Source organism: Electrona antarctica (assembly GCF_951216825.1).
Source record: "Electrona antarctica genome assembly, chromosome: 21".
Taxonomy (NCBI): domain Eukaryota; kingdom Metazoa; phylum Chordata; class Actinopteri; order Myctophiformes; family Myctophidae; genus Electrona; species Electrona antarctica.
This window is the reverse complement of record NC_136802.1, coordinates 27935828-27961062: the sequence shown is the minus strand read 5'-3', so window position 1 is coordinate 27961062 and position 25235 is coordinate 27935828. Positions and strand designations below refer to the sequence as shown.

At 44.4% G+C, this 25235-nt stretch overlaps 1 protein-coding gene across 1 annotated transcript; it reads left to right on the top strand.

The window, feature by feature from the left end:
* Positions 1-1050: 1050 nt before the first annotated feature.
* parp14rs2.1 (poly(ADP-ribose) polymerase family member 14-related sequence 2.1) lies at positions 1051-25235 on the top strand. Its single transcript, XM_079491678.1, has 16 exons — positions 1051-1296; positions 1630-1754; positions 3622-3838; positions 4547-5925; positions 6262-6471; positions 7662-7886; positions 8368-8422; positions 8626-8772; positions 9606-9668; positions 15788-15967; positions 17412-17597; positions 18259-18656; positions 19899-20187; positions 21833-21969; positions 23187-23370; positions 24540-25235. The coding sequence occupies exons 1-16, from the start codon at positions 1122-1124 to the stop codon at positions 24800-24802; spliced, it is 4233 nt and encodes a 1410-aa protein (XP_079347804.1). The 5' UTR covers positions 1051-1121; the 3' UTR covers positions 24803-25235.

Below are 25235 nucleotides of genomic sequence, written 5' to 3'. Positions count from 1 at the left end.
GGTGCCACCGAGTCGGTGGGCCGGTTCTTGTATTCTGCTGTGTGAATATCAGTTTAAGAATAGGGAGTGAGTTCTGGTGACTTTGATTGATTTTTTTATTTTAATTTTATTTAACCTTTATTTAACCAGTAAAACCACATTGAGACTGAAGTCTCTTTTACACAGTGTGAACTGGCCAAGAGAAGAGGCAAAATAAGTGACACAGCTCTGCCAGTAACACAAAAAACAGGACAAACATACAATGCTCATAAATACAGAACCCACTACAGGAACGTTTAGTAACGCAACCAATAAAGACTAATAAATAAAAACTAAGCAACGAAATTAGCTAGTAATCTAAAAAGCAAGAGAACCAACATTTGCTATACGTCAAAGCAGGAGCAGTGTTTGGGAAGTGTGCCCCATGACAATCCTTTTAAAGCTCACTAGGGGAATCACAGAAGCCAGTTTGAGTCTGGTCTGTACTAGGTCATTCCAAGACCAGATTGACTTGATTCCAAGTAAGATTGATTGACTGAATACGTTTATAACAGTTCACAAATAGCACAGAGCTACGACTCCACAATAACACAAAAAGCCCTAGAGGAGCTTGTTTCCATTGTGGGCCTATGACACATTTCGCATCCCGTCTACTGTATACCTGCTGGCTGCGCACAGCTTTAACTTGAACTTCATTTTGAAATTGGACGTAATTATTCATCCAGTTTATGTGGTTTTTACTGTTCTCTTTGTTTTGCCTGCTATCACACCTGTGAGTGCATAGGCATGTCTGCAGTATGACATCTGCTGGTGTAGTGTGGTACTACAGTGCCATATGAAGTACAACTGGCTTTGTTTTGTGTGACATTTCTTCTAAATTGCTGTTTCTTTTTCACTGCCACAAAGGCTGCAATTGCTGTGGTAGTATAAAATAAATAAATATATATATATATATACATAAATAGAAAAGAAAAAGAATTAGAGCAAGCAGGAGGTGCAAGTGAATCACATAAGTGAAAGTGAAAGTGAAATTGAAACTGCATTTCAGAGTTCTGATGCAGGCATCAAGCACGCTGTTGCTTCAGTTCAAACTATAGTGTCAAATTGTGTGAGTGTAGCTTGACGAGTTGACGTAAAAAGAAATGGATGGATTTCAATATCCCTTGTTCTTCGAGGCACAGAAGGACCTTACAGACAGAGAGAGGGAAAAGATAAAGATGCACTTTCTAAAACGAAGACTGTCGGGGGGAGGGGAGTGTGGAGCAATAGAAAAGATTGGAGAGAACGTCTACAGGGTCTGTTTTATGGACGAAGAAGGTAAAAGTATTCTTCACAAATGCAGCCTCACATAGATGGCATACACACTTTAAGTGTGTATGTATGCTGGTTGGATCAGTGCACAATGTACACAAATGAAAACCAACCAACTAACCAAGCCAGACTTTATACACACGGGTAGAATTGTCAGGGCAGCGGGCACATTGTCTTTAAATTTAAAGATATATATTTTAGTGAGAAACGGCATTAAGTGATGAAGTGTTTATTTTTTCCCACTGGTGTCGGATGACAAAGCATTTTTCAAAGCAGTAAAACTGAAAGCAAAACCATTTCAGAACATAATGGAGGTACATTGTTTATCTGTATTTGCAGTCCAGGAAAGAGTTCTCCAAAGAAAATTCCACACCATCTCCCTCCCTCACGGGGAACTCCGTCTGACTGTGAGGCGTGACAGCCCATCCCATCCACCGGATCTGCAACTCACCAGTCACCAACAGGTGAGGATTACATCTATTCACCATAGCAGCACCTGGGCAAGACCTACGCTGAAAAGACTATCAGCGGAAGTGGCGGAAGTGTTGCTTGTAAAATAACTACGTCACGCGGTGCGGCTGTGTTTACTAGTCCCCACCGAAACCAAGGAAGCTCCGAAACAAGGAAATGATGCTTTACAAATCAGTTCACATTCTCCGCGAATGAAACAAGTGTTGTGATTGGTCGGGAAAATATCGTATCCGGGGGAAATACATCTGATGGATGTCCGCCGATAGCTTCTTTGCCTTACGTTGTGACCAGGCTCTTCTTTTCGCAGAAAAGTAAGCCTGGGACCGAGGCTACCATAGCAGTAAGTAAGTCTTGCCGAGCCATGAGGCCCCATAGGCAATGTTCCCTCTAATTTCTTTTTGGTCTGAGCAAACACTCAAACCTCCTGAGCAGACATCAGCAACTACTGAGCAAACATTAAGTCACCTTGACACCAACTATCCAAACGTTAGATAATGCTAAGTGAGCGCCCCTCACTTCACACAGGTGGGATTTTTTCTTTTTTCCAAATGGATTTTGGTAGACTAGGGCAGGAGCCTATAGAGCGTCGCAGTCCCGCCTCCTACCCTGGACCAGGAAATGAAATCCAATGCATTATTCTCATAGACATTTCTTAAAGTATTTATTTAAAGACGGTTACGCCGCGGACAAAGCCAACTTGAGTCGTGACAACTCATGACAACACAAACAATATTTTGGACCAAACAAATAATTACAAAGAAGAAAAACAACAAAAAAAGTGTTGTAACCTGCCGTTTTTTTCTTCTTTCTAATTATTTGTTTGGTCCAAAATATTGTTTGTGTTGTCATGAGTTGTCACGACTCGAGTTGGCTTTGTCAGCGACAAATAATTACAAAGAAGAAAAACAACAAAAAAGTGTGCCGTTTTTTTCTTCTTTCTAATTATTTTTTAGGCCCCAAAAATTGTGTTTGTTGTCATGATTTGTCACGACTCGAGTTGGCTTTGTCCGCGGCGTAAACGTCTTTAAATAAATACTTTCTGAAATGTCTATGAGGAAAATTAACGGAGAAACATTTCCTGGTCCATGGTAAGGGGCGGGACTGCGACGCTCTATCTCCTGTTTCTGTAGCGTGAGGCAGCTTGATGTACAAGTACACCCCCTGGACATGACGCTAGTATGTCACACGGATTTATACCCCCAATCCAACCCTCCCCAGCAGGGAGGCAGCCTCAGACCCTAAGCCACTGGATAACAATGAATGCGGTACATTACAACATTAATTACCGTATCACAGCATAATGTTAACACGCACAAAGGTCCCAATACACAATACAGCACTGATGGGAAATGTTTACGTATAGGAGAGAAATTGACTTTTTAGTATTTTAGTATGTTTGATCCAACACACAATTTGTCAGCATGAAAATGAAAGTAACTTTAATAATGAGCATCAAACTTGCAGCCACACTGTAAAATAAGTGGGGGACTTTGTTTTAATTATAGATGTCTTTTTGTTCTGCCACCCATGGTTCTCTGCCTATACAGTTTAAGCCTTGAGCAGTGAGCACTCCCTGCTGCTATAGATTATGCTCTTTCTCTGATACAGTATGTTTTTTTTCTTGCGAGTTGGTGGGTTGCCAGTACATTTAATTGCATTTTCTAAATCTTTCCTTTTCATTGTAACCACTTTAACCCTTGCGTCCCTCCTTTTGGGCATGACATTATACTGTAGGTGAGGAATTTCCCCCAAAAATAGCCTGTTTTGTCTAAAATTCTCTGGCCTTGTGTTAACGTCAAAGTATGTTCTGTCAAGTCAATCAATGGCTGCTTAACGGTGATTTCTTCCCAACCCTATTAGGCAAAACACAACAGGAAGGAGCTGGAGAAGGTGTACACCGGCTTGGACCCGTACCTCCTGCGTTATCTGGTGGACAGCCCCAAGGCGGCCAAAGTCCTGCACAAACAGCTCTCCGCTATCGGCTGCTCCGTCCGCATCGACGCGGAGGAGGAGGAGGCCGTGGTGAAGGGGGACGTGGAGAAGGAGCCGCCCGGGGGGGCTTCAGGCGGAGCATCCGGTAGGGATGGTGATGGTTGGGACCAGTGTTGATTTTGACCGCAAAATTCGGATTTAGTTTTAGTCGTAGTCTCTTGAATAGTTTTCATTGAGTTTTCGTCACCTTTTAGTCACCTGGAATGTTTTAGTGTTACTAGTTTTAGTCGACTAAATATCATAAGATTTTAGTCGACTATACATCTACAGTTGTCGCGTGTTCGAGTCCCGCTCATGACGACCTTTGCTGCGTGTCTCTCCCCTTCTCTCTCCCTCCCACTTTCCTGTCCGTAACTTCACTGTAACTATCAATAAAGGCACAAAAGCCAAAAAGAAATCTAAAAAAAAAAAAAAAACGTAATTCTTTTTGAACTGCCTCCCCCTGCATGGCCAGCCGGGGCGCCTGATGGAGGGGAAAGGAACTGGTTGGAATCACGTGTTCCTTCCACGTGCTACGTCCAACTGGGGAAACTCCCCCCTGTCAGGTGAAAAGAAGCGGGTTGGACTCCTCATGCATTGATGGAAGCATGAGGTCAGTCCGTTGCTCTCCCCAGGTTGGCAGGAGGAAGTGTAGAGCCCAGGATTACATTAGATAATTGACACTGGGTGAAAAAATGGGTTACAAAATCGTGGGATAAAAGTTCCTAGTGTACGACGGAGGACAACTTCACGATAAGTTTTTGTATTGACTAACGATTATTATTATATTATTATACATCGTCCCACCCCCTAGCATCCGGTATCGCTGCTGAGAGATGGGAGTTGCAGGCGGACCGAGTCTTCATCGGCCTCATCAAGACCTACCTCGCCCACCACGTGGTCGACCCGGCGCCGGCCAAAGCCCTGCAGCGAGACCTCTCCTTCGTGACGGAGAACCTCCGCGTGTACGGGGACGGAGGTTACCCGGTGCTCGTGGGCGAGGTCGGGGAGGTGATGGCGAGGATAGCCGCTCTGGCGCAGAGCGTCCCGACCAGGAAGCGGTGCCCCGTCCCCGGGAAGAAGTACGGCCTGGTGGAAGAGGATTTTTGCCGGGAGATGAGGGCCCGTTTCCCGAACGTAAAAATCCACAGAGACGAGACGAACGGCGTGTTGGACCTGGAGGGCCTCGACGAGGAGGTCCGCTCGGGTTCCGGAAGGCTCGACGAGCTGATCGGAGACGTGAAGGAGAAGCGAGTGGCGCTCCCCGAACCCCTGCTGGGCTTCGTGACGTCCAGCGACGCCCTCTCCAGATACCAGGTCCGCTTCGCGCAGGGCCTCCGCAATCCGGTCACCCTCGAGACGACGGGTACTACCACGGAGCTGATTCTGTCCAGTCTGTCGTCCGGCGCCCTGGAGGAGGCCGCGACGACGGTGCAGCGAGACCTGCGCCAGGAGATTCTGGTGCTGGACGGACAGATCGCTGAGGCTCCGTGTCTGGACGGGCTTAAGGAAGCTCTGACCGAAGCCAAGAACCAGGCCAACCGTGCGGACCTCAGAGTAGAGGTCAGCTACCACTCGCAGACCAGCGCGTCCTCCTCCAAGACCACGACGGTCCAGCTGGTGGGCTACAGCACGGACGTAGGCACGCTAAAAGACGTTCTGCTGGACTATAAACGCAACCAGGTTGAGACGCAAGAACAGTTGGGCCTGCCGCTTCCCGAAATGGTGGACTGTTTTGATAAGATAGTGAGCTTGATCGACGACGTCAACCACCCCGGCAGGGTGAAGCTTACGCCTTCCCATTCCCCGTCTCCCTGTGTGCTCCTTTCCGGTCCCAGCAGTCTGGTCCAGGAAACCGGGGAGGCCCTGAGGTCGGGTCTGGACCGCCTGGCCTCGGACAGACTGGTTCTGAACGGGTCGGTGGCTGGGCTGTACTTCCAGGGGGAAGGGAAACGCAGCATGGAGCTCGTGGAGTCCAAATACCGCGTCGTAATCGTCCAGCAACGAGATGGGAGCGTCGCACAACAAAACACACCGACGATGTCGGGTCCGACCACTACTAGAGGGCGAAGCGACAGTAGGCTTAGCATCAGCATGCCAACCGGCATTCCCTCGACCAGCAGCGCTGGAACAACTATGTTGTCTGGGCTGATACGCCTGAAGATAAAACTCGGCAGTTTCGAAAAACAGCTGGTATTTAATTAATGTCAGATTAAATGACCCACACACACACACACACATTCTGTTCTCTTCTGTTTATAACTGCACTTTAGTATAGGCATTATAGGTGTTAACTAACTTTTCATAATTCTTAATCCATTGCAAGCATTTGTTTTGCACGAAAAACACCCCTTGTGCTAAAAACGGCCCAAATAAAATGTGATTTACCATCACATTGACGGCTATGGCCGTACAAACATATGAAACAAAAAGGTTGAATGAGTTTCTGTTGCAATTTGTTTGAGGTTAACCCCGTATTATCCCATACTTATCAATACGGGATAATCTAAATTCTAATGTCCTTCACAGGTGGATGTGTTGGTTGCTCCAATGATCAGACAAGAGCTGACACACACCATGGGCACCGCCATGAAGGTGAACTTTGACCTTGCGGTCAGGAACTGTCAGCTGGCCCCCGGCGACGTGTTGCAGGTGGACGGGCCTCAGACTCTAGGCTGCTCCAAGGTCTTCTTCATCGAGTGCCTGCCATGGGACGGAGCAAGAGGGCACGGTGTACAGGTGAAGGTTAACCACTGACTACACCCCTATTTTGGATCATGATAGACAAAAACAACCCCCAAAAGAAAAACGAATAAAAGAGAAAGTGCTTCGATCTTGTAGATCATCTACAGTTGGAGGCCATCGATATTGTCCTTTTCTTTTTGCTGAGTTTTGCGTGATCTGCGCAAAAGGACAGTTAACCCATTTTGGGCGGGAACCCCTTTTGGTGTTTTAAACATTGTTATAATTTAGCTATTGAAAAATAGCAGATCTACAAGCTCATAGCGCGCCACCGAGTGGCGCGCTACGAGCTTGTAGGTCTGCTATTTTTTTTAAATCGTGAAAATATTTATTTCAGAAAACTGGAGGATTTAGAAGATTTTTAAAAAAAATTGAGGTCACGCCTAAATGGGTCAAATGATAAGGGACAATATCGGTGGCACCCAACTGTATTTTCACTGTGCGACACCATTGTACTGTATACTGTAACAGTACAAAATGCTTTAACACTATGGTTAAGGCATGCCGTGTTGAAGCTCAATTCTAACTCGCCACACAGCCTGGCACGGAGTGCTGTTTCTGTCGGTACAGAAACGGAACAGACAACTTTGAAAGTACAATTAAGTTGTTGTGCAATAAGATATATATATATATATTAGACCAGGGGTTCTCAACTGGGGGTCGCGACCCCCCCCCCCCCCGCGGGTGGGGGGGGGGGGAATCATTTTGGAAGTACATTCACTAAAAACGCAGAGACAACGCTCCACACATCCCAAACTCTTCTCCCTTCTGGCTCTAAAACTATGGAACTATGGAAGACTCCATCTTAGTCCGTAGAGCATGCCGTAGCGCTTGCCCTAGACCTTACATGCGTATGCAAAGGCTCAACTTATGTAAATTCAGTAGACATTGCACTCTATAATGTATACGCATGGTTTCATTCGATATTCCACTGTTAGGTTCTTATAGCTTATGTATGATTCTTGAAGACTATTTTTATGTATTTGATTTATTACCATGTTTTGTTCTTGCTTACTGTAAATAAATAAATTAATGTAAAGCCTAAATTGTTATTGTAAATTGTTTCAGGTGAACAGTCCACGGTCAAGTCATATTCCTCATACGGTAACATTTGCACAGTAATGTGCAAATGTATTAGTTCAACAGAGGTAAGTCTGACCCTAAAGCCATTCTCATGTTCATTGCAGGCACTCAGAAATGGCCTGGCCAAAGCTCTGGAACTCTGTGCACGGCAGGGCTGGCATTCTGTGGCGATGCCAGTGATTGGCCTAGGGCAGATTCTCAAGTATCCAACGAGAGAAGCTGTCGAGGCCCTGACCGAGGAGATCGCCCGGTTCGGGCGGGGTGGGTCCACTGGGTCCTTGTCCACGGTCCGTGTCGTCGTAGAACCTGGTAGCCCTGATGCTGAAGAGGTGTGTCGGCACGAACACGGGTTCTAAAAAAAAAACTTCTAAATTATGACAGTTTTCTGAAAATCCTATGTTTCTATGTCAGTGTTGCCCAGAATTATCTGTATTTGGCTGCGGACCCCCATCTGTAAATATGTTGTTCCAGGGACCTCCCCCAGAAGCAAAGATTTGAGTAAAAAACTTTCGCTTTGAAAGAATATATTCAAAGACTTGCGCCTCATTTTCACGATTTTTCAAAAATAACAGACCTACAAGCTCGTAGCGCGGCACTCTGTGCCGCGCTATGTGCTTGTAGATCTGCTATTTTTCAATAGCTAAAGTGTAACATAATGTTAAAACACCAAAAGGGGTTCCCATTCAGAATGGCTTAATATAAATTAAATCGACCCTTTGAATTTATTATAGTATTTTGTTTAATCGGATTCTTCATCAGTAAGGTTCCTAGACTGTGAATTGAATTGTAATTGTAAGTATCTGTTGACAGTGCTTCCACGATGTCAGCCGAGACCTAAGCACAATTATGAACTGGGGAGGACGAGGTAAGATAGATGGAATATGTTATTGTGCCCATTTGTATATTAAATAGTAAATAGTAAATATACAATTTTGAGGTTACAATTGTATATGTAATTCATACAGGCATTTATGCACATTAATATGATGAAAAGAAGGTTTATCTGCATCTTCAAATAGGATATTGCACCATTTACTGTATAAGCCGCATGTTTTCCCCCATCCTAAGCAATCTTCCAGTCCCTGACGACTGACCTTGATCACGTCACACTGACATTGGGAGGCGGAGTCTGTCTACAGCTGGTGTTCGGTGACATCACCAACGAGACCACAGACGCTGTGGTGAACTCCACCAACTTCGTTGATTTTGAGACGCGTAGGTTGAAAATGATGTGTTGTTTAACCTATTAAGTCATGAAATGAAATGATGAAATGATTACTATATTTACCCAGGGTATCTGGGCTAAGCTCAAGAACTTGTTTCCAGCCAGGCCCTGCTCATAGAACATTTCATCGTAGTGGTTCAATGCCTTGTTCAAGGGCACTTCAGCGGTGGTAATTTTAACGTGTCGGACCGCTGATTCGAACTGGCGACCTTCCGGTATCAAGACCGCTCCGCAATCCGTTCGGCCACCGCTGCCACTAATGTCGTACGATTTTGTCACGCATGTTACCGCAGTGAAATTTGTTCTCCGCATTTGAACCATCTCTTGGAGCGGTGAGCCGCAGCTGTGCCGCGCTCGGGAATCATTTGATTAGTTGATTTGACCCCCCCAATCCAACCCATTGATGCTGAGTACAAAGCAGCGAGGCATTTTCAGGGCGTACACTCTAACCACAAGGCCACTGTCTGGTAAAGTCTACAAATGTCTCCTAAATCCTTTAGTTTCTGAAAAAACGTATGTTGCTATAAAAAAATAGATCTACAAGCTCATAGCGCGGAACGAAGTGACACGCTATGATCTTGTATATTTGACATTTTTGAATAGCCAAAGTACAAAATAATGGTTAAAGTGGTTGAAAATAAAATCTAAAATGAAATGGATGCTTTCCCAAATTTAACGGGTTAACCTCAGCAAATTAAATGTTGATGAAGGCCGACCTGGTCGTTCTGTCCTGTCTCTAGTCATTGTCCCTTCTTCAGAAGAACAAAAAAAGGAACAAAACTGCTTGAATATACATGTTATATTTGATGTGTTCACTTTACAGCTGGAGTCTGCAAGGACATCCTGAATATGGCTGGTCCAGAGGTGGAGGCTCACCTGAAATCAGGTAAGCGGAGTCCTGAAGATACATTTTCAATTGTCTATTACAATCCTTATAGGTCTAGGGGTGGGAAAGGATGTAATAAGGTGGTAGGTGAAGTTTTGCTTTATTAATGGCCTTTTATTGGCTCTTTTAACGGTCAACTTAACATACAAAGTTACATGAATCTTCTCTATCTCCACTGAGGAGCTGCTTTCAATCTCCACTGAGAAGCTCTGTCTATCTCCACTGAGGAGCGCTGCCTATCTCCACTGAGGAGCGCTTTGACTTTAACTAGCTTTCAATATGAAACACATCGAACTCACTCAAGTTCAATAAGAGCGAGGCTAGACTATCCAGCCGCTCTGTATAACGAACCATGTACAGAACACACATGACATTGAACTCACTCAAGTTCAATATGAGGCTAGACTCTCCAGCCCTCTTAACAATACGTTCAGAATCTGCTTTTCCTTTATACCCCTCGGTATTTGAAAATACTAATCACAACAACAGGGGACATTCTAAACTACACGATTGGATGCATAATCACTGGATAGCCAAATACATGACAACTGGATGGGAGGGACGGTCAGATATATGACCACTGAGGGACACATGTCCCATGTCTTCTGTCATTATGCCCTCCCCAGCACACATGACATAAAATGAACAAAAAGGCCACAGAACACACCAAATCATTTCAAAACGAACGAATCCTAATTAAACGCTCAAATTTGCATACTGCCGCATAGTCCTTCTAATGAGCCGAATACACAAGATTGACTGGTTGTTGACTATCCAAAACGCCCACGCAGGAGCTTTGCATTAGCCATAAGTTCAAACACATTCACATTTTGGTCAACAGATTTCTTGACAGAACGAAATCTAAGTCTGTAATCTTTCACTCCAAAAAAAAAGGACAGGCTATACCAAAACGTCACATTACTTAAGTTACTAGTATTAACTGAATCATACTACAGACTTAAAGCCTGTATACCCCCAAACTGTCATGTACTGTAGAGAAAGAGTAGCAACAACCTCCCACATACGGCCTCGAATTATGCACTATAGCAGCAGCGCCTCTTTTGGCCACTTGAGCGCAGAGGAACCCAAGCAAAATAGCAACCCACCTCAGACTCGATCCCCAAAGTTAGCATTAAAGCAAGATGATTAGATACATCAAAAATGACTGGAGTAGTAGTTGAAACACCCGCCGACATACCTGAATTTGATGCGGTGTGAGCCCCTCGTTGAGCACATTTCCATCAGTTTCCCACGGCAGTGTTGCCTCATTCTCCAGTTTCTCTACCTGGAGCTAGTGCTCAAGCTCAGCTTGTCATATTTGCCGTTGCATCCGTGCAATACGGATTTCAGCGTCCTCCTTCGACCTTGGATCCATCTGGATCGGGCAGTGGATGACCACCCCCAGCCCCATGTACTTGTATACCTGTGGCTGGATCGGTGCCTCGGCACCCTCCCTCACTCTGAGCATCTACTCGAGCGCCACCATTCGTCTCGCCTTGGGACATACTCACCACATCGCCATGCAGGATATTCTTAACTACCAAACCAGACAAACGAGCGTCTTTAGCACTTCCTTACCTGCAACCCTAGGAACCGGAATCTTTAATGGCAAGCTATTTCACTTCAATCCTCTTTGCACAAGCGCCAACTAAGCCAACGTCGGGCTTTTACGAAATTTGTTGAGGTCAAAAACGGAGCACTCTCTCTACACCAGCAAACATGACAATTTTCCAATTTAGAAATGGCCAATGGTCTAAATTCCTTAGCAATCTGCTAACCAAGCCAAATCAGTCAAAATACAAATCTTAATGAAAAACCAGTTAATACAACTCTGCTTCACTCACCAATTTTCGAGCCCCCAATCTATTACAATCCTTATAGGTCTAGGGGTGGAAAAGGATGTAATAAGGTGGTAGGTGAAGTTTTGCTTTATTAATGGCCTTTTATTGGCTCTTTTAACGGTCAACTTAACATACAAAGTTACATGAATTTACATTTAAACTTAACAGACAATGAACCCTGGCACAAACCAATAAACAATCAAAATACTTCTAACCTAACATTTAAGTACCCACTCACTTACCTAACATAAAATAAGGACAATTGAGATCAAGTATAATCTTACTACTCTAATCTAGCCTCTATCAAAAGTGACAAAAAGCAGGTGCCAGTAGTTCTACAAACAGATCACATAAAGTCAGACTGCTTAGCAGTAATCGGACAATCAGTCAGCCCAAAGGCTGCCCTGAAACTCTTCATTTTAACCTGCCTTCTAGCGAGTTAAACCTTTACCAAACATCACATCACAGAACATTGAAGTGCCGAAGGGTGTGTAGGCCACGCACCTGGTGACACCAAACTTTTGGGCACCAGCCTATAGACCACACACCCACCATCTCCAAGGACAGTGTCTAACACACTGCCAACGCACACAGCTGATAGCAGTTCTTAAATAGGGCCCAGGTGGACAGTCTTCTTCTGATGATTGGCCGAGCTTGATGAGGCCACACGAAGCAGGTAGGTCTCCTCCCACACACAGGACCTGAGACTGAGAGCTGCAGTCAGTAACAAACTACATACTTGCACGCACACACACACATGTGTGTGTGTGTGTGTAACATATAGGTTTGAATCCCACCCTCATCCGTCATTCTTCACCCCGCACGCACGCACGCACGCACGCACGCACACTCTTCACAGACAATTATACTACTGTATGTTGTTATTTTTAATGGCTATAGAGCGCCGCAGTTCCGCCCCCTTTCATGACGATGCTAGAACCAGAAGTGAGAAGTGAATTTCTCGTTCATTTTTCCAAAAAGTCTTTATTTAAAGACGATTACGCCACGAACAAAGCCAACTGGAGTTGTGACACATCATGACAATAAACACAATGTTTTTCGCTGATCAAATAATTTGTAAGAAGAAAAACAAAACAAAAAGTGTTGTATCCTGCCATGTTTTTCTTCTTACAAATTATTTGATCGGCCCAAAACATTGTGTTTACTGTCATTTGTCGTCACAACTCCAGTTGGCTTTGTCCGCGTCAAAAAGTATTTATATAAAAGTATTTTATATAAATACTTTTTGAAAAGTCTGAGGAAAATGAACGGGGAATTCACTTCTGGTCCTCGGGAGGGGGCGGGACTGCGAAGCTCTATTGAATAACCATTCCACATAAATGTGTTTTTGACAACTTTTGACAATAAAGACTACTAAAATGTCTCCCCCCTGCTCCGCTCCCTGCACTGGCTCCCAGTCGCTGCCCGCTACAAAACTCCGATGCTGGCATTCAAAGCAACCAAAGGTATGGCTCCCCCATATCTTGCAACCATGATTGAACCCTACAAACCCTCCCGCGCACTCAGATCAGCCAACGCAGGAAAGCTGGAAGTACCCTCACTAAAAACGGCGGGACAACGCTCCACACGTCCCAAACTCTTCTCCCTTCTGGCCCCAAAACTGTGGAATGCACTACCCGTTGCAATCAGAACTGCAGCATCACTCCCAATCTTCCGCCGTAGTCTGAAGACCCACCTTTTCAGACTCCATCATGGCCCATAGCACTTATCCTACCCCCTTAGATAGCACTTTTTAGACTTAGATAGCATTTGAAACAGACTTATAGCATGTCATGTAGACAGCACAATAATTGCATTGTATGTAGTCATAGCACATCATAGAACATATGTATAGCACTAGAATTTCGCGGGCCTTCGGCCCGCTCATCCCAGAGTTGCGTTGCCCCGCGTTGCGATACAGAAGTCCACAGATACAGAAGTCCACAGTGACACGCGTGGTATGCAGCCGTTTTGTGTTGCAGCGCGTGCGCGCCCAGGGCTCGACGCTTAGCATTTTTCCAGGTAGCACGTGTGCGACTAACTTGAAAAATGTAGTAGCACACAAATTATTTTAGGAGCACGATGAAAAGTTATCAAATAATGTGTTTGAGGGCCCTCGTATATACAGCTTTAGTCCCCACACGTGTCAATATTTGCCATTGACAATGAACGGAGAAATTAGGTCAAAATTCCCCTAAATATGACGTAAATTTAAATATATTATGATATATATATATATTTTGTAATTTTTTTTTACTTATAAAAAAACCTGGCAACCCGCACCCCGCGGTCATTTCCCGCTAACCTGAGCGGGGCTCCCGGACCCTAGCCTGCTGCAGGGGCTCACATCATCCCATGCACCCTCGAGAGGAAAAAAAATGCAGCCCCTTGAGCCTACCAATGTGGTGTTGTGGAGCTTCTCCTTTCCCCAAATTGCCAATCCCAATAAATCCAAAAGTAGCCTAGTGTGAATACTTCCACAGCCTAATTACTAAAGGATAAACTATCAGTCTTCTCCAAAATCTGTCAATCTTTGTGAACTCAGCAGGTGTTGACAACGCATTGTAAACAGAAACAGAAGCCGTGTGTCACACCAAAAGTGGTGACCTATAGAATCCTGTACATAGAAGCATCACGCAATCGTCAGCCCTACACAGCTGTCATTAATTAATGGTCTTGACTTGATTGCCTATGCGTTCAAGTTATATAGGGTGAAAACCGTGAAATGCACAGGCTCATCTGACATCGCTGCTGGCTGCCAGTGCAGGCAACATGCACATTTGCAAGAAAGTTTCAGGGCACACTACTTGGCTCACTTTTCTGCTGGTCAATTTGAGAAAAAATTTAAGGACTGGAAAGCTGTGTCTTTCTCTATCTCTCTCCCTTTGTCTCTGTCTCCCTCCCTCGCTGGGGTGAAGACGTGTGTTCTCTCTCTCTCTCTCGCTCTCTTCTCTCTCCTCCCTCTCTGGGGTGTGTGGGGGGGGGGGGGGGGGAGTAGTTGCGCTGCCTTCGACAGTGCTATACTTCTCCAGCAGCGGTGCAGAACCGAGAGAGGGACACATTCTTTTGGATGTAAACTGTGCAACTTTTAGCTTGAAAGATCGGATTCTGTAGTCGCACCGGTGCTACAAAGTGAATTGTACAACTCGCACGGTGATATTTTAAGTCGCAAATGCGAGTACCTAGTCGCACTGTCGAGCGTAAGTGCCATTTGCGCTGCATCGCGAGGCGATCCAAAATCCCCCCCCGCGCACGCACGCACGCACACACACACACACTGTACGTAGCTGTTTGTTGTTGCAGCGCGCGCGTGTGCGTGTAGTGTTGGTGTTGTTGTTGTTATCCATATATGCGCCTCGGTTTGTCCCGCTTGTACCACGCCAGGTGTCGACGCGGTCGTGTGTGCATTATTTTAACTGTGCAAGTTAGAATCAGTGTGTGCGGTGTGTAGTTCTTCTTCTTCAACTTGTGGTATGTGTGTGTGTGGGTCACGTGGTGGGCTTTGAGCAAATGGGAGAGGGAATGTAGTGTTGCCAGGTCCGCGTATTGTAAGCGAGTGGTAGTGTGTGTAAGTAGCGTGTTGAATGGCATTTTTTCTGTGCTTGTTTTCATAGACGTGGCAACAAATTAGGCTGGGGTGTCGGTGCTTGTGGCGTGTTTGTGTTTATTATTGATATTGATATTGTGTGCGAGTGTGGACGGGAGCCGGCTTTAGTGGCAGTGCAATGACAATTTTTATGCGGGTGGTGTTGAGTGTGGGCGTGCGGCGCGAGATGAGGAGATAGCTGTGGATCGACGCGGAGGGTAAGTCTGTGACGTCTTAGTGTGTTGTTGCAGTGTGTGTTGCTCCTGCTTTGGCTTCGGCACCCAGCGTGTCAGTGACGTAGTAGCTGGTGACTTTGGGTATTGGGTTGCGCACATGTTTTTGCGTACATGTTTTCAATTGTATAATAGATAGTATAGTATATATGTATAGTGTCATTATAGAGATATGTTCTAGTTACGTTCTTAGCTTACGCATGTTTCTTGATAAATGCATTTTATATATGTGATGTATTCCCATACTTTTGTTCTTGCCTAATGTAAGTCGCTCTGGATTAAGAGCGTCTGCTAAATGCCTAAATTGTAAATGTTACACACAGTTTAATAATAATAATAATAATAATTGTGTTGAGAGTGCCATGTACACTCTGCTTGTAATGACTGTCGCTGTGTTATTGATCATTGCTTATTACGATTATTAGACACCTGTATCTTCTCACACTTTTATTCCTACAGCTGCCCGTGTCAACAGAGGTGGCATATTTGAGTCCAGGCCTGGACAGTTCCCTTGCAAAGCCATCCTGCACGTGTGCGGCCAAAAGGATGCCGGAGTCATTGAAGGACTGGCGCGTGACATCATCAGACACTGTGAAGAGAAGGGCTACAGTTCCGTGGCCATACCTGCTATATGCGCTGGTAAGTAGGGATACAGTGTTGTTTTCGTCGACTAAAACCAAGACGAAAAATGTTCGTCGACTACATTTTTTCACTGACGAAAACTAAATGGAAACTAAATGAAAACTAAGCTATGATGAAACTAAGACTAAATATACTGACAATTTTGTCAACAAAAAAAAACTAGACTAAAATGTTAGGAAGGGACTAGTGGACAAGAGATCCAGTATAAGTCATTTTACAATTAGTTGCATGCTGAAAATAGCCGATCTACAAGCGCGTTGTGCTGCGACGCGTTGTGGGCTTGTAGATCGGCTATTTTCAGCAAGTGAAAAAAACAGTCATTACGACAGCATCAAGGCCCACCAAAATACATTTTGTTCGACTAAATCAACTGTAGATTTAGTCGACTAAAATTTATGAATTTATTTATGACTAAAACAAAAAATCTAAATTTGCTGCCAAAAACAACACTGGTAGGATACATCCAGGTCTGTATGCCATGCCTGCTGTATGCGCTGGTAAGTAGGGATACAGGACAGGTCCCATGTCTTTATTGATCATGAAATAAAATCATAATGTGACATACATGTGTAACAAGCATCTGACCCACCATAATCAACAGGATAACGCATAGCCATAGCCCGAAATGTATCTCAGTTATGTAGAAAATAAATAGAATTGAAATGTACTCTCTCTTGTCACTGTGTGCGATGATTGCGATCCATTACCAAATTTGTTTTCCATTATGTTATTTTGAGTGGATATCGCTCCAGAAGTCAAGAGCGCGGTGGTCACAAGAAAAGGCATGGCACGTCATTGGCCATGTTTAAAAAAAATAATAATAATCATAATCAGCTGCTATTTGATTACCTGTTGTTTGCCGCAGTGTTGTATTTGGCAGCACATTTTTATTTTAGTTTTAGTCATAGTCTCTTGAATAGTTTATTTAGTTTTAGTCACCTGGAATGTTTTAGTGTTAGTCTAGTTTTAGTCGACTAAATATCATAAGATTTTAGTAGTCGAACAAAATGTATTTTGGTGGACCTTGATACTGTTTCTTTCACTTGCTGAAAATAGCCGATCTACAAGCCCACAACGCGTCGCAGCACAACGCGCTTGTAGATCGACTATTTTCAGCATGCAACTAATTGTAAAATGACTTACTGTATACTGGATCTCTTGTCCCTTCCTAACATTTTAGTTTTTATCTGTTGACGAAATTGTCAACAGATAATTGTTTCAATTGTTTTAGTCATCATAGCTTAGTTTTTCTTTAGTTTCCATTGAGTTTTCGTCAGTGGAAAAAGGTAGTCGACGAACATTTTTCATCTTAGTTTTAGTCGAGGAAATCAAATCGACACTGGTTCGCCGATCGAATGCTATACCTTTCCAACCACGGGTAGTGTTTCAGACTGTGGCATAATGTCAACGGATCCTATACCATCTTCTTCCGTTTGCACAGGAATTGGCGGCCTAGATGGAGGAAAAGTGGCCGAAGCCATCCTCAGAGGAGTGAGCACCGCAGTGTCCTCAACAACTCTGCGCTGTCTGTCTCTCATCCGCCTCGTCCTCATCAAGATCGACGTTTTCCAGGCCTTCAAAGGTGCTGCGTGGACGACCTTTCCTTCTGCTGCCGTCAACACCACGGGTGAGAAAATGTAGCTTTTTGTCTTTTCAGCTCAATGACACTTTGGTGGAGGTTTTGGGTTCTGTAGTTAGTTACTTTGCCATGATGCACGGATATTGGTGAGATATCAAAGGATAGTCTCCTCTTTAACACTTAAGTGTTAAAGAAGTAAAATCAGACAGAAGTAGCATGTGCTTAAATTCATATTTAGAAAATGTTTCAGATGTCAACAATTTCTGAGATGATGGAATGATGATGGTCATGGAAGGGGAACCTTCTGAAAGCTTCATGGGCAAAGATAATCAACTTCAAAATCTAAAAAAACTGTCAAAATGACCTCGGACAGCAAAATGACCTCAGACGGCAAACATACAATATAGGGGGAGGGCATAGTGACACGTTCGGTAGGACTTTGGCTTATTTGGGCACCATCTTCCTGCCTACACGTAGGCTAGTAGGATGCTAGGCTACTTCTGTGTGTGTCAGTCTGTCAGTACTTCTATTTGAGTACGGACAGCTGCAATACCGCTGGGTGACCCTAAGTGGCACTGTTGCACCGCTCTGTTCACACGTTGGTGTGATTTAGTAGGGTACAGTCAATAGCAGTCAATAGCAGTGGCAAATCAGAAATGTATTTAGGAGGACTTCACTTTTTTCCCCCCCCTACTGTATATCTCATCAGCCCCATCAGTTCAATCGCCTCACCTAGCTCCGCCCCCTTCTTCTGGTGCAACAACAAACCTGGACCTGAATGTCCTGCTGGCCACGAGTGGTACCGCGGCGGCTCCTGCGTCGTCCGCGTTCCTGGTGGTGGGCCGTAGCTCCGGTGACGTCGGCCAGGCGATGGCGGAGCTTCGCAGCCTGTACATAGTCCAGTGTGGCATGCACAGCTTCAACGGCGACGACCTGGCCGGCCTCACGCTGGACAACGTGCAGTGCCTGAGTGCTCTGTTGGACGATCTGAGCCTGCAGATGGACCGGAGCCCGGCGGCGGCTAGCGGCGGCGGCGGGGCAGGGGTCGGGCAGGCGGCGGGCCGGGTCACGTGGACTGTGACGGGCTTAAAAGATGATGTGAACCAGGTGAGCCCGGGCGTTCATTCCGTCGGCTAAAGGCTCATTCATAGTCTGGATTTTCGGTGGTGAGGTGACCACCGAACTACAACATGACGTCACAGAGCTGCGGTGAAGAGCAAACCACCGCCACCGCCCCCAGCCCTTCTCTGTTTTTACTCGCCACCGTTCAACGTTATTTCAGCTACGGTGGTCACCTCACCACCGAAAATACAGACTATGAATGAGCCTTAACACTATATGACGCAAAAACCTTTTTTTGTGGACTACCTGTTTTCGCACCGATGGAAAGTAAATAAAAAAAAGCTAAATGACAACTTTGCTGTGATGGCTAAAACTGTAACTAAATATATTTGTTGACGAATTCGTCAACAAGTGATGCATTTATATAGCACTTTAAGCGCTTTACATAGATTGTGCATTACATTCAACCAGTCCATTCACACACACATTCATACACCGATGGCGGAGGAAACCATGCAAGGCACCGACCTGCACATCGGAGACAAGATCCAGTAGAACTAAGACACGTCATTTTGTTTGACTGCGTGTGGGTGTCACACACCGAAAATGGCCGATCTACAAGCTCTTGATCTTGTAGATCGGCTATTTTCGGCACACAGCTAAGTATAAATCAGCCTGAGGTATTACAACGCATCATGGCCCTCCAGCATACATGTATGTCGACTAAATCAACCGCCAACATACATGTATGTCGACTAAATCATTCGCCAGCATACATGTATGTCGACTAAATCAACCGCCAACATACATGTATGTCGACTAAATCATTCGCCAGCATACATGTATGTCGACTAAATCATTCGCCAGCATACATGTATGTCGACTAAATCAACCGCCAACATACATGTATGTCGACTAAATCAACCGCCAACATACATGTATGTCGACTAAATCAACCGCCAACATACATGTATGTCGACTAAATCAACCGCCAACATACATGTATGTCGACTAAATCAACCGCCAACATACATGTATGTCGACTAAATCAACCGCAAGCATACATGTATGACGAACCATAATCGGAAAATAACACCAAAAATAACAATAGTAAACGGCTCGCCGTTACACATGTATGTCGACTAAATCAACTGTATATGTAGTCAACTAAAACTAGACTAAAAGAAACCATAACATTTTGGATGTCTAAAATATGACAAAAACTAACTGGTATTTTATTAAAAGGTTAAAGTAAATCATACTTTGCTGTCCAAATGAACACTGCAGGTGAGCCAGCTCATCAACTCCTACCACAAGGAGAAGCTCATCAGAGAGCTGAGAGTCAAGGAGGAGGACGAGCAGTATGGCCGCGTGGCCTGGTGCATCCTGGGAGCCAGAGGCCACTGGGAGAGGCTTCCCAAAGCAGCCAATCACACGCTGGAGACGGGTGACGTTAGTGGAGGGGTTTCGGATGGACAAGGGGTCCAGTGGAGCGTGGACCTTTTGAGGAGGGAGGCGACAGCCCAGGGAACGAGACCACGGGTGGCCACGCTGAAACGACTGCAGAACCAAACGGGTGAGAGAGGACAGCAGTTTATTGCATTTCATATAGTAAAATTTGGGGATGATTCTTATACTGGAATGTGACAAATGGCGTGTTATACTAAATAAACTCCATTTTGTGACAGTTTTTTTCAGTTTGATTAAAAAATGACCAATCTGGTAACTCATTCGGTAAGCACAACCTCAGTTTTTTGGTTAAACAGGAACTCGGTTTTTGCCCCTCCTTTTCTCTGTCCAACTTCCTTCCGGGTGCTTCTGTGTTTATTCCTAACAACAGTACATGTTTAAGGCAGTAGCACTGACAGATTCTGATGTTAGCACAATCTGTCTTGACTCTTGAGATATTACAAAATTACTTACAACATGACTAACAGCAGCTAAAAAGCTAATTGTGATAGTAAATACAAGTGATAGTAAAACTTGTTTGAAAACTTGACAATATCATCTCTTGGATCAGAATTGGCATTATTAACCTTACCTTGGCAGAAAAAAACATAGACTAGTAACTCTTCTGTCAAAATTGAAGGCACAATTTCCCCAAGATTCCTTGCGAAGCATAGCAGAAACATGAGCGGAAGCTTGACAAGCTTCCGCCTGTGTAATGGAAGTCCCGGAAAAGACGCGCTGTGATTGGCCAGTAAGTCAGTTGAGTGACAGCGAGAGACATGGAGGAGTCACATGAGTGACGTCACTTTGGCAGCGACGCAGCGTGCCTTCAGACCCTTCCCTGTGGCACTTCCGCTTGACTTCCTGCCTTCAATGGAGAGTTGGAGACACGTCGCTCCAATGAACTGCAGCGGGCCAATGAGGCATCTATAATTTTTTATCTAGAAAAAAATAAATCCTTTTTTTTCCATTTACACATTACATTACATTACATTACATTACATTACATTACAGTCATTTAGCAGACGCTTTTATCCAAAGCGACTTACAATAAGTGTATTCAACATAGGTAGGGAACAAAAACTACTAATCACCAGAAGTCTTTAGTGCATTTTCTGCAAAAACAAGCAACCAAGAGTATACGTAGCGCTAAGGTAAAAGTGCAATATATCAGCTACCTATTTCCTTAAACAGATGAGACAAAATAGCTAAATCAAATGAGCATGAGCTAAAACAATTAAGTGTATCGACTAAACAAGATCCAATAAACAATACAACAATAGAAAACAAGCGTTCGTACAACTAGTTAACAACAAGTAGGTCAGGCAGAGAGGAAGGGTAGTGTTTCCTGAAGAGGTGGGTTTTCAACCTGCGGCGAAATATGGGCAGTGACTCTGCTGTCCTAACATCAGTGGGAAGTTCATTCCACCACTGTGGGGCCAGAACAGAAAAGAGTCGTGACCGTGTGGATCGGCCAGAAGGACCCTTGAGTGACGAGGCAATCAGTCGCCCCGAGGTGGCAGACCGAAGTGGTCGGGCAGGGGTGTAGGCATCGACCATAGCCCGGAGGTAGGAAGGAGCTGTTCCTTTCACTGCCCTATAGGCTAACACCAGGGTTTTGAACTGGAACTTTTCAACGGAAATAGACGTTTTACAAACTCACAATGCAAACACGTTTGCGTGTTTTTGCCGAATTAGACGCTAGGGTTCAAGTGAAACACCACACTTTTCCTCTGACTGTGTGATACAGTGATGTTCTCTGTTGTCTTCAGATTTCTCCCTCCCTCTGTACTGGGACGACATGGATGCTTCTGAACAGCTGAAGAGGGTTGAACTCCAGCATTCCTCAGCAGAGTTCCAGAGAGTGAAGGAAAGCTTCAAAAGAACTGCTGCCAAGACCGTACTCAAGGTGAGATGATACTGACTTATTATGCTGTTGTTATGCACATGTTATGCACATGGCGGCTATTTTGCTCTCTCACGTCATGTGTGAGAGCAAAATTACCCACGTCTCATGTTTTTCTTTTATTGTCATAAACATGGCCTAATACAGGTCCATCCCAACGAATTAGAATAATGCTGTAAAATGCTGTAAAATATCACAATAGATGGTTGTGTTGAGACTCTGGACATGACAACACAGTGATGATTTAGGCCATGTTATCTGCTGGTGTTGATCCACTGACTCATGACTGAAAATGTAACAATGGTTTCAACACAGCCATCTTTTTAGAGTACATTGTGCTTCAGTATGTTGACAAGCTTCATGGAGATGTTAATTTTCCTTTCCTAAAACTACTAGTAACTGGTGTACTGACCATGGTATTACTGTGCTTAACTGACCAGCCAACTGGCCTGACCTGAACCCCACAGAGAATCTTGGTTGTATTGTCAAGAGGAAGGTGTGAGACATAAGACTGAACAATACAAATTAATTTACGGCTGTTATCAAAGCAAACCTGGGCTTCCATAACACCTCAACAGTGCTACAGGCTGATCACCTCCATGCCACACCCCATTGATGAAATAATTTGTTCAAAAGTAGCCGAGACCAAGTTTTTTTTTTAGTGGTCTTGTAAAATATTCTAATTCACTGAGATAGGATTTTTTGATTTTCATGAGCTGTACGCCATAATCGTCAATATTAAAACAATAAAAGGCTTGAATTATTTCAGTTGTGTAATGAATCTAAAATATATAATTATATATATAATATAATTATTTTTTATTGCATTATGGCAAATAATGAACTTTTTCAGATTATTCTAATTTGTTGGGATGGACCGAAGAAAACTGTAATTGGGTCGCAAAAGTAGCCAAACAATGATCCAACGATTTTCTTTCCTAATGTTTTGAAAGATTTTCACCTATTATCACATGAAAATAGAATTTATAATAACTACACACATAACTACCCTAGTGAACACAGCTTATTGTTTTCCGTTTCGTGAAATTAACTGTTTTGTACTGTATATTGCAAGATTTCCAACCGACAGATGATTTGGTAAATTGAAGGATTAGTCAGCATTATCATTTGAAAAAGTAAATTGACATTTGAAATTTGTATAATACATTTCAAATGAATTTGTATAATTCATCGAATCAATACATAATGAATCCTTGTAGATTGAGCGATTGCAGAATGTGCATCTCCGACGCGGCTATGAAGTGCAGAAGAAGCGTCTCTCTGATAAGAACCAGCCAGGAGAGACTGAGGTTCGCGAGAAGCTGCTCTATCACGGCACCACCCACGACAACAGCAAGTCCATCATGGATACCGGCTTCAACAGGAGCTTTGCAGGACAAAATGGTACTGAACCCCCTTTGAACTGAAAATGTACTATATCGGCGGTTCCCAAACTTTTTAGCCCCGTGACCCAAAAGATAAGAGGAGATCTTTATTTGTCACTGTATGAGACGTACGATGGAACTTTGTACAGTGCATTGATCAATACAAAGAAAGAAAGAAACACTGATGGCGCAACACCATGTCATAAACGTAGACGACCCTTTACACGAGAACGGTGTTCATAGAAAACGGCAAAATAAAGTATCGTTTACTGGGGTCCCTTTATACGAGAACAGTGTTTTCAGGAGGTGAAAACGCAACAAAGTGAAAACACCCTCCAGAGTGGAACTCCAAATATTATTTGGAGTTCCTACAATGAGCACCCCTCCCTCCTCCCTCAAAGCGCCACTCATCAGCGATGGTGAATGTAAAACTATGGTGTAAATAAAAAGCCTTGTGATAGGCGTCAGCAGCGTTTATGTAGCCTAATGTATGTATAAAATATAACCATCCCGTGGCGCGCGCTTGCCTGCATGCCCTGTCAGCCTGTGTTACGCGGCCACAACTCGGTTGTGGTCTGGAAGCGTCATTCAAAACCCCGATAGGGTTTCGTGAAGGGGGGAGCTACCTGGTTCTTCTTCTTGTACGTGGGTGACTGGCAGCCCGTTACCGCCACCTAGCGACATTATAGCGTTTTCATAAAGTGTGCGTTCTCGTGTAAAGGGTCAATAAAAAATGAGAACGCAACGGGACTTTGCCGTTTTATCTGGAGACCGTCGCCGTCTGAAAGAGGCCTCAGTTAGTCCATCATAGTCAAGTCGCAGTCTATTAATAAAAACATATATGATGCATCATTAAAAGAGGAATATGATGTCTCCCCAGGACACAAGCGAGTGAAAAATTCAGATCTACAAGCTCACAGCTATTCACTCTACCCACAAAAATCGTATACTGGATCTCTTGTCCACTAGTCCCTTCCTAACATTTTAGTCTAGTTTTTATTTGTCGATGAAATTGTCAGTATATGTAGTCTTAGTTTTAGTCATCGTAGCTTAGTTTCCATTTAGTTTTTGTCAGTGAAAAAAGGTAGTCGACGGACATTTTTCGTCTTAGTTTTATTCGACGAAATCAACACTTAACAGTACCTGTCCTTTCTTCCTCCCTATAACCCCCCCCCCCCACCCTTATAGCGACCACATACGGCTCCGGGACATACTTTGCCGTGGACGCCAGGTACTCGGCCAACCCCACCTTCTCCAAGCCGGGCCGGGACGGCTCCCAGCTCATGTTCGTGGGCCTCGTCCTGACGGGAGCGTACGCCCAGGGTCAGAGCGGCATGAGGGTGCCCCCGGTCGCGTTCGACAGTGTGGTGAATGACGTGCAGAACCCCACCATGTTCGTGGTGTTTAACGACTACCAAGCGTACCCGGACTACCTCATCACGTTCAAGTGACCAACTGCAAGGGGCGCGGGGGGGGGTGAGCTCCTTCTGCATTTATGTAGCGTGTCGCGTTTGCTAGGGCTTTCCCTTCTAGTCATTTTTAAGTGGTGCTACCACTTCCTTAAGTGACTATGTGTGTGGCTGGCTGGGTGGTTGGGCGGGTGCGTCTGAGCACGAAAACAGCATGGTTGTTTTTCACCACCTGTGCGCAACCTAACACAAGCACACGCACATATTAACTGTATATATGGTGATTTCGGGTGTGCCAGTACAGTACAGTAGAGGGACCCCCACACGGTATTATGGGTCCATAAAACATTTATTCAGCTCTTTTGAATGCATTAATTGCATACACTATTCGGTGATATATTTTCTGCCTATTCGGGCCGAAACAGAATAGGCAGAAAATGCATTTTTATCCCTTTTCTGCTGCCGAATATTCGGT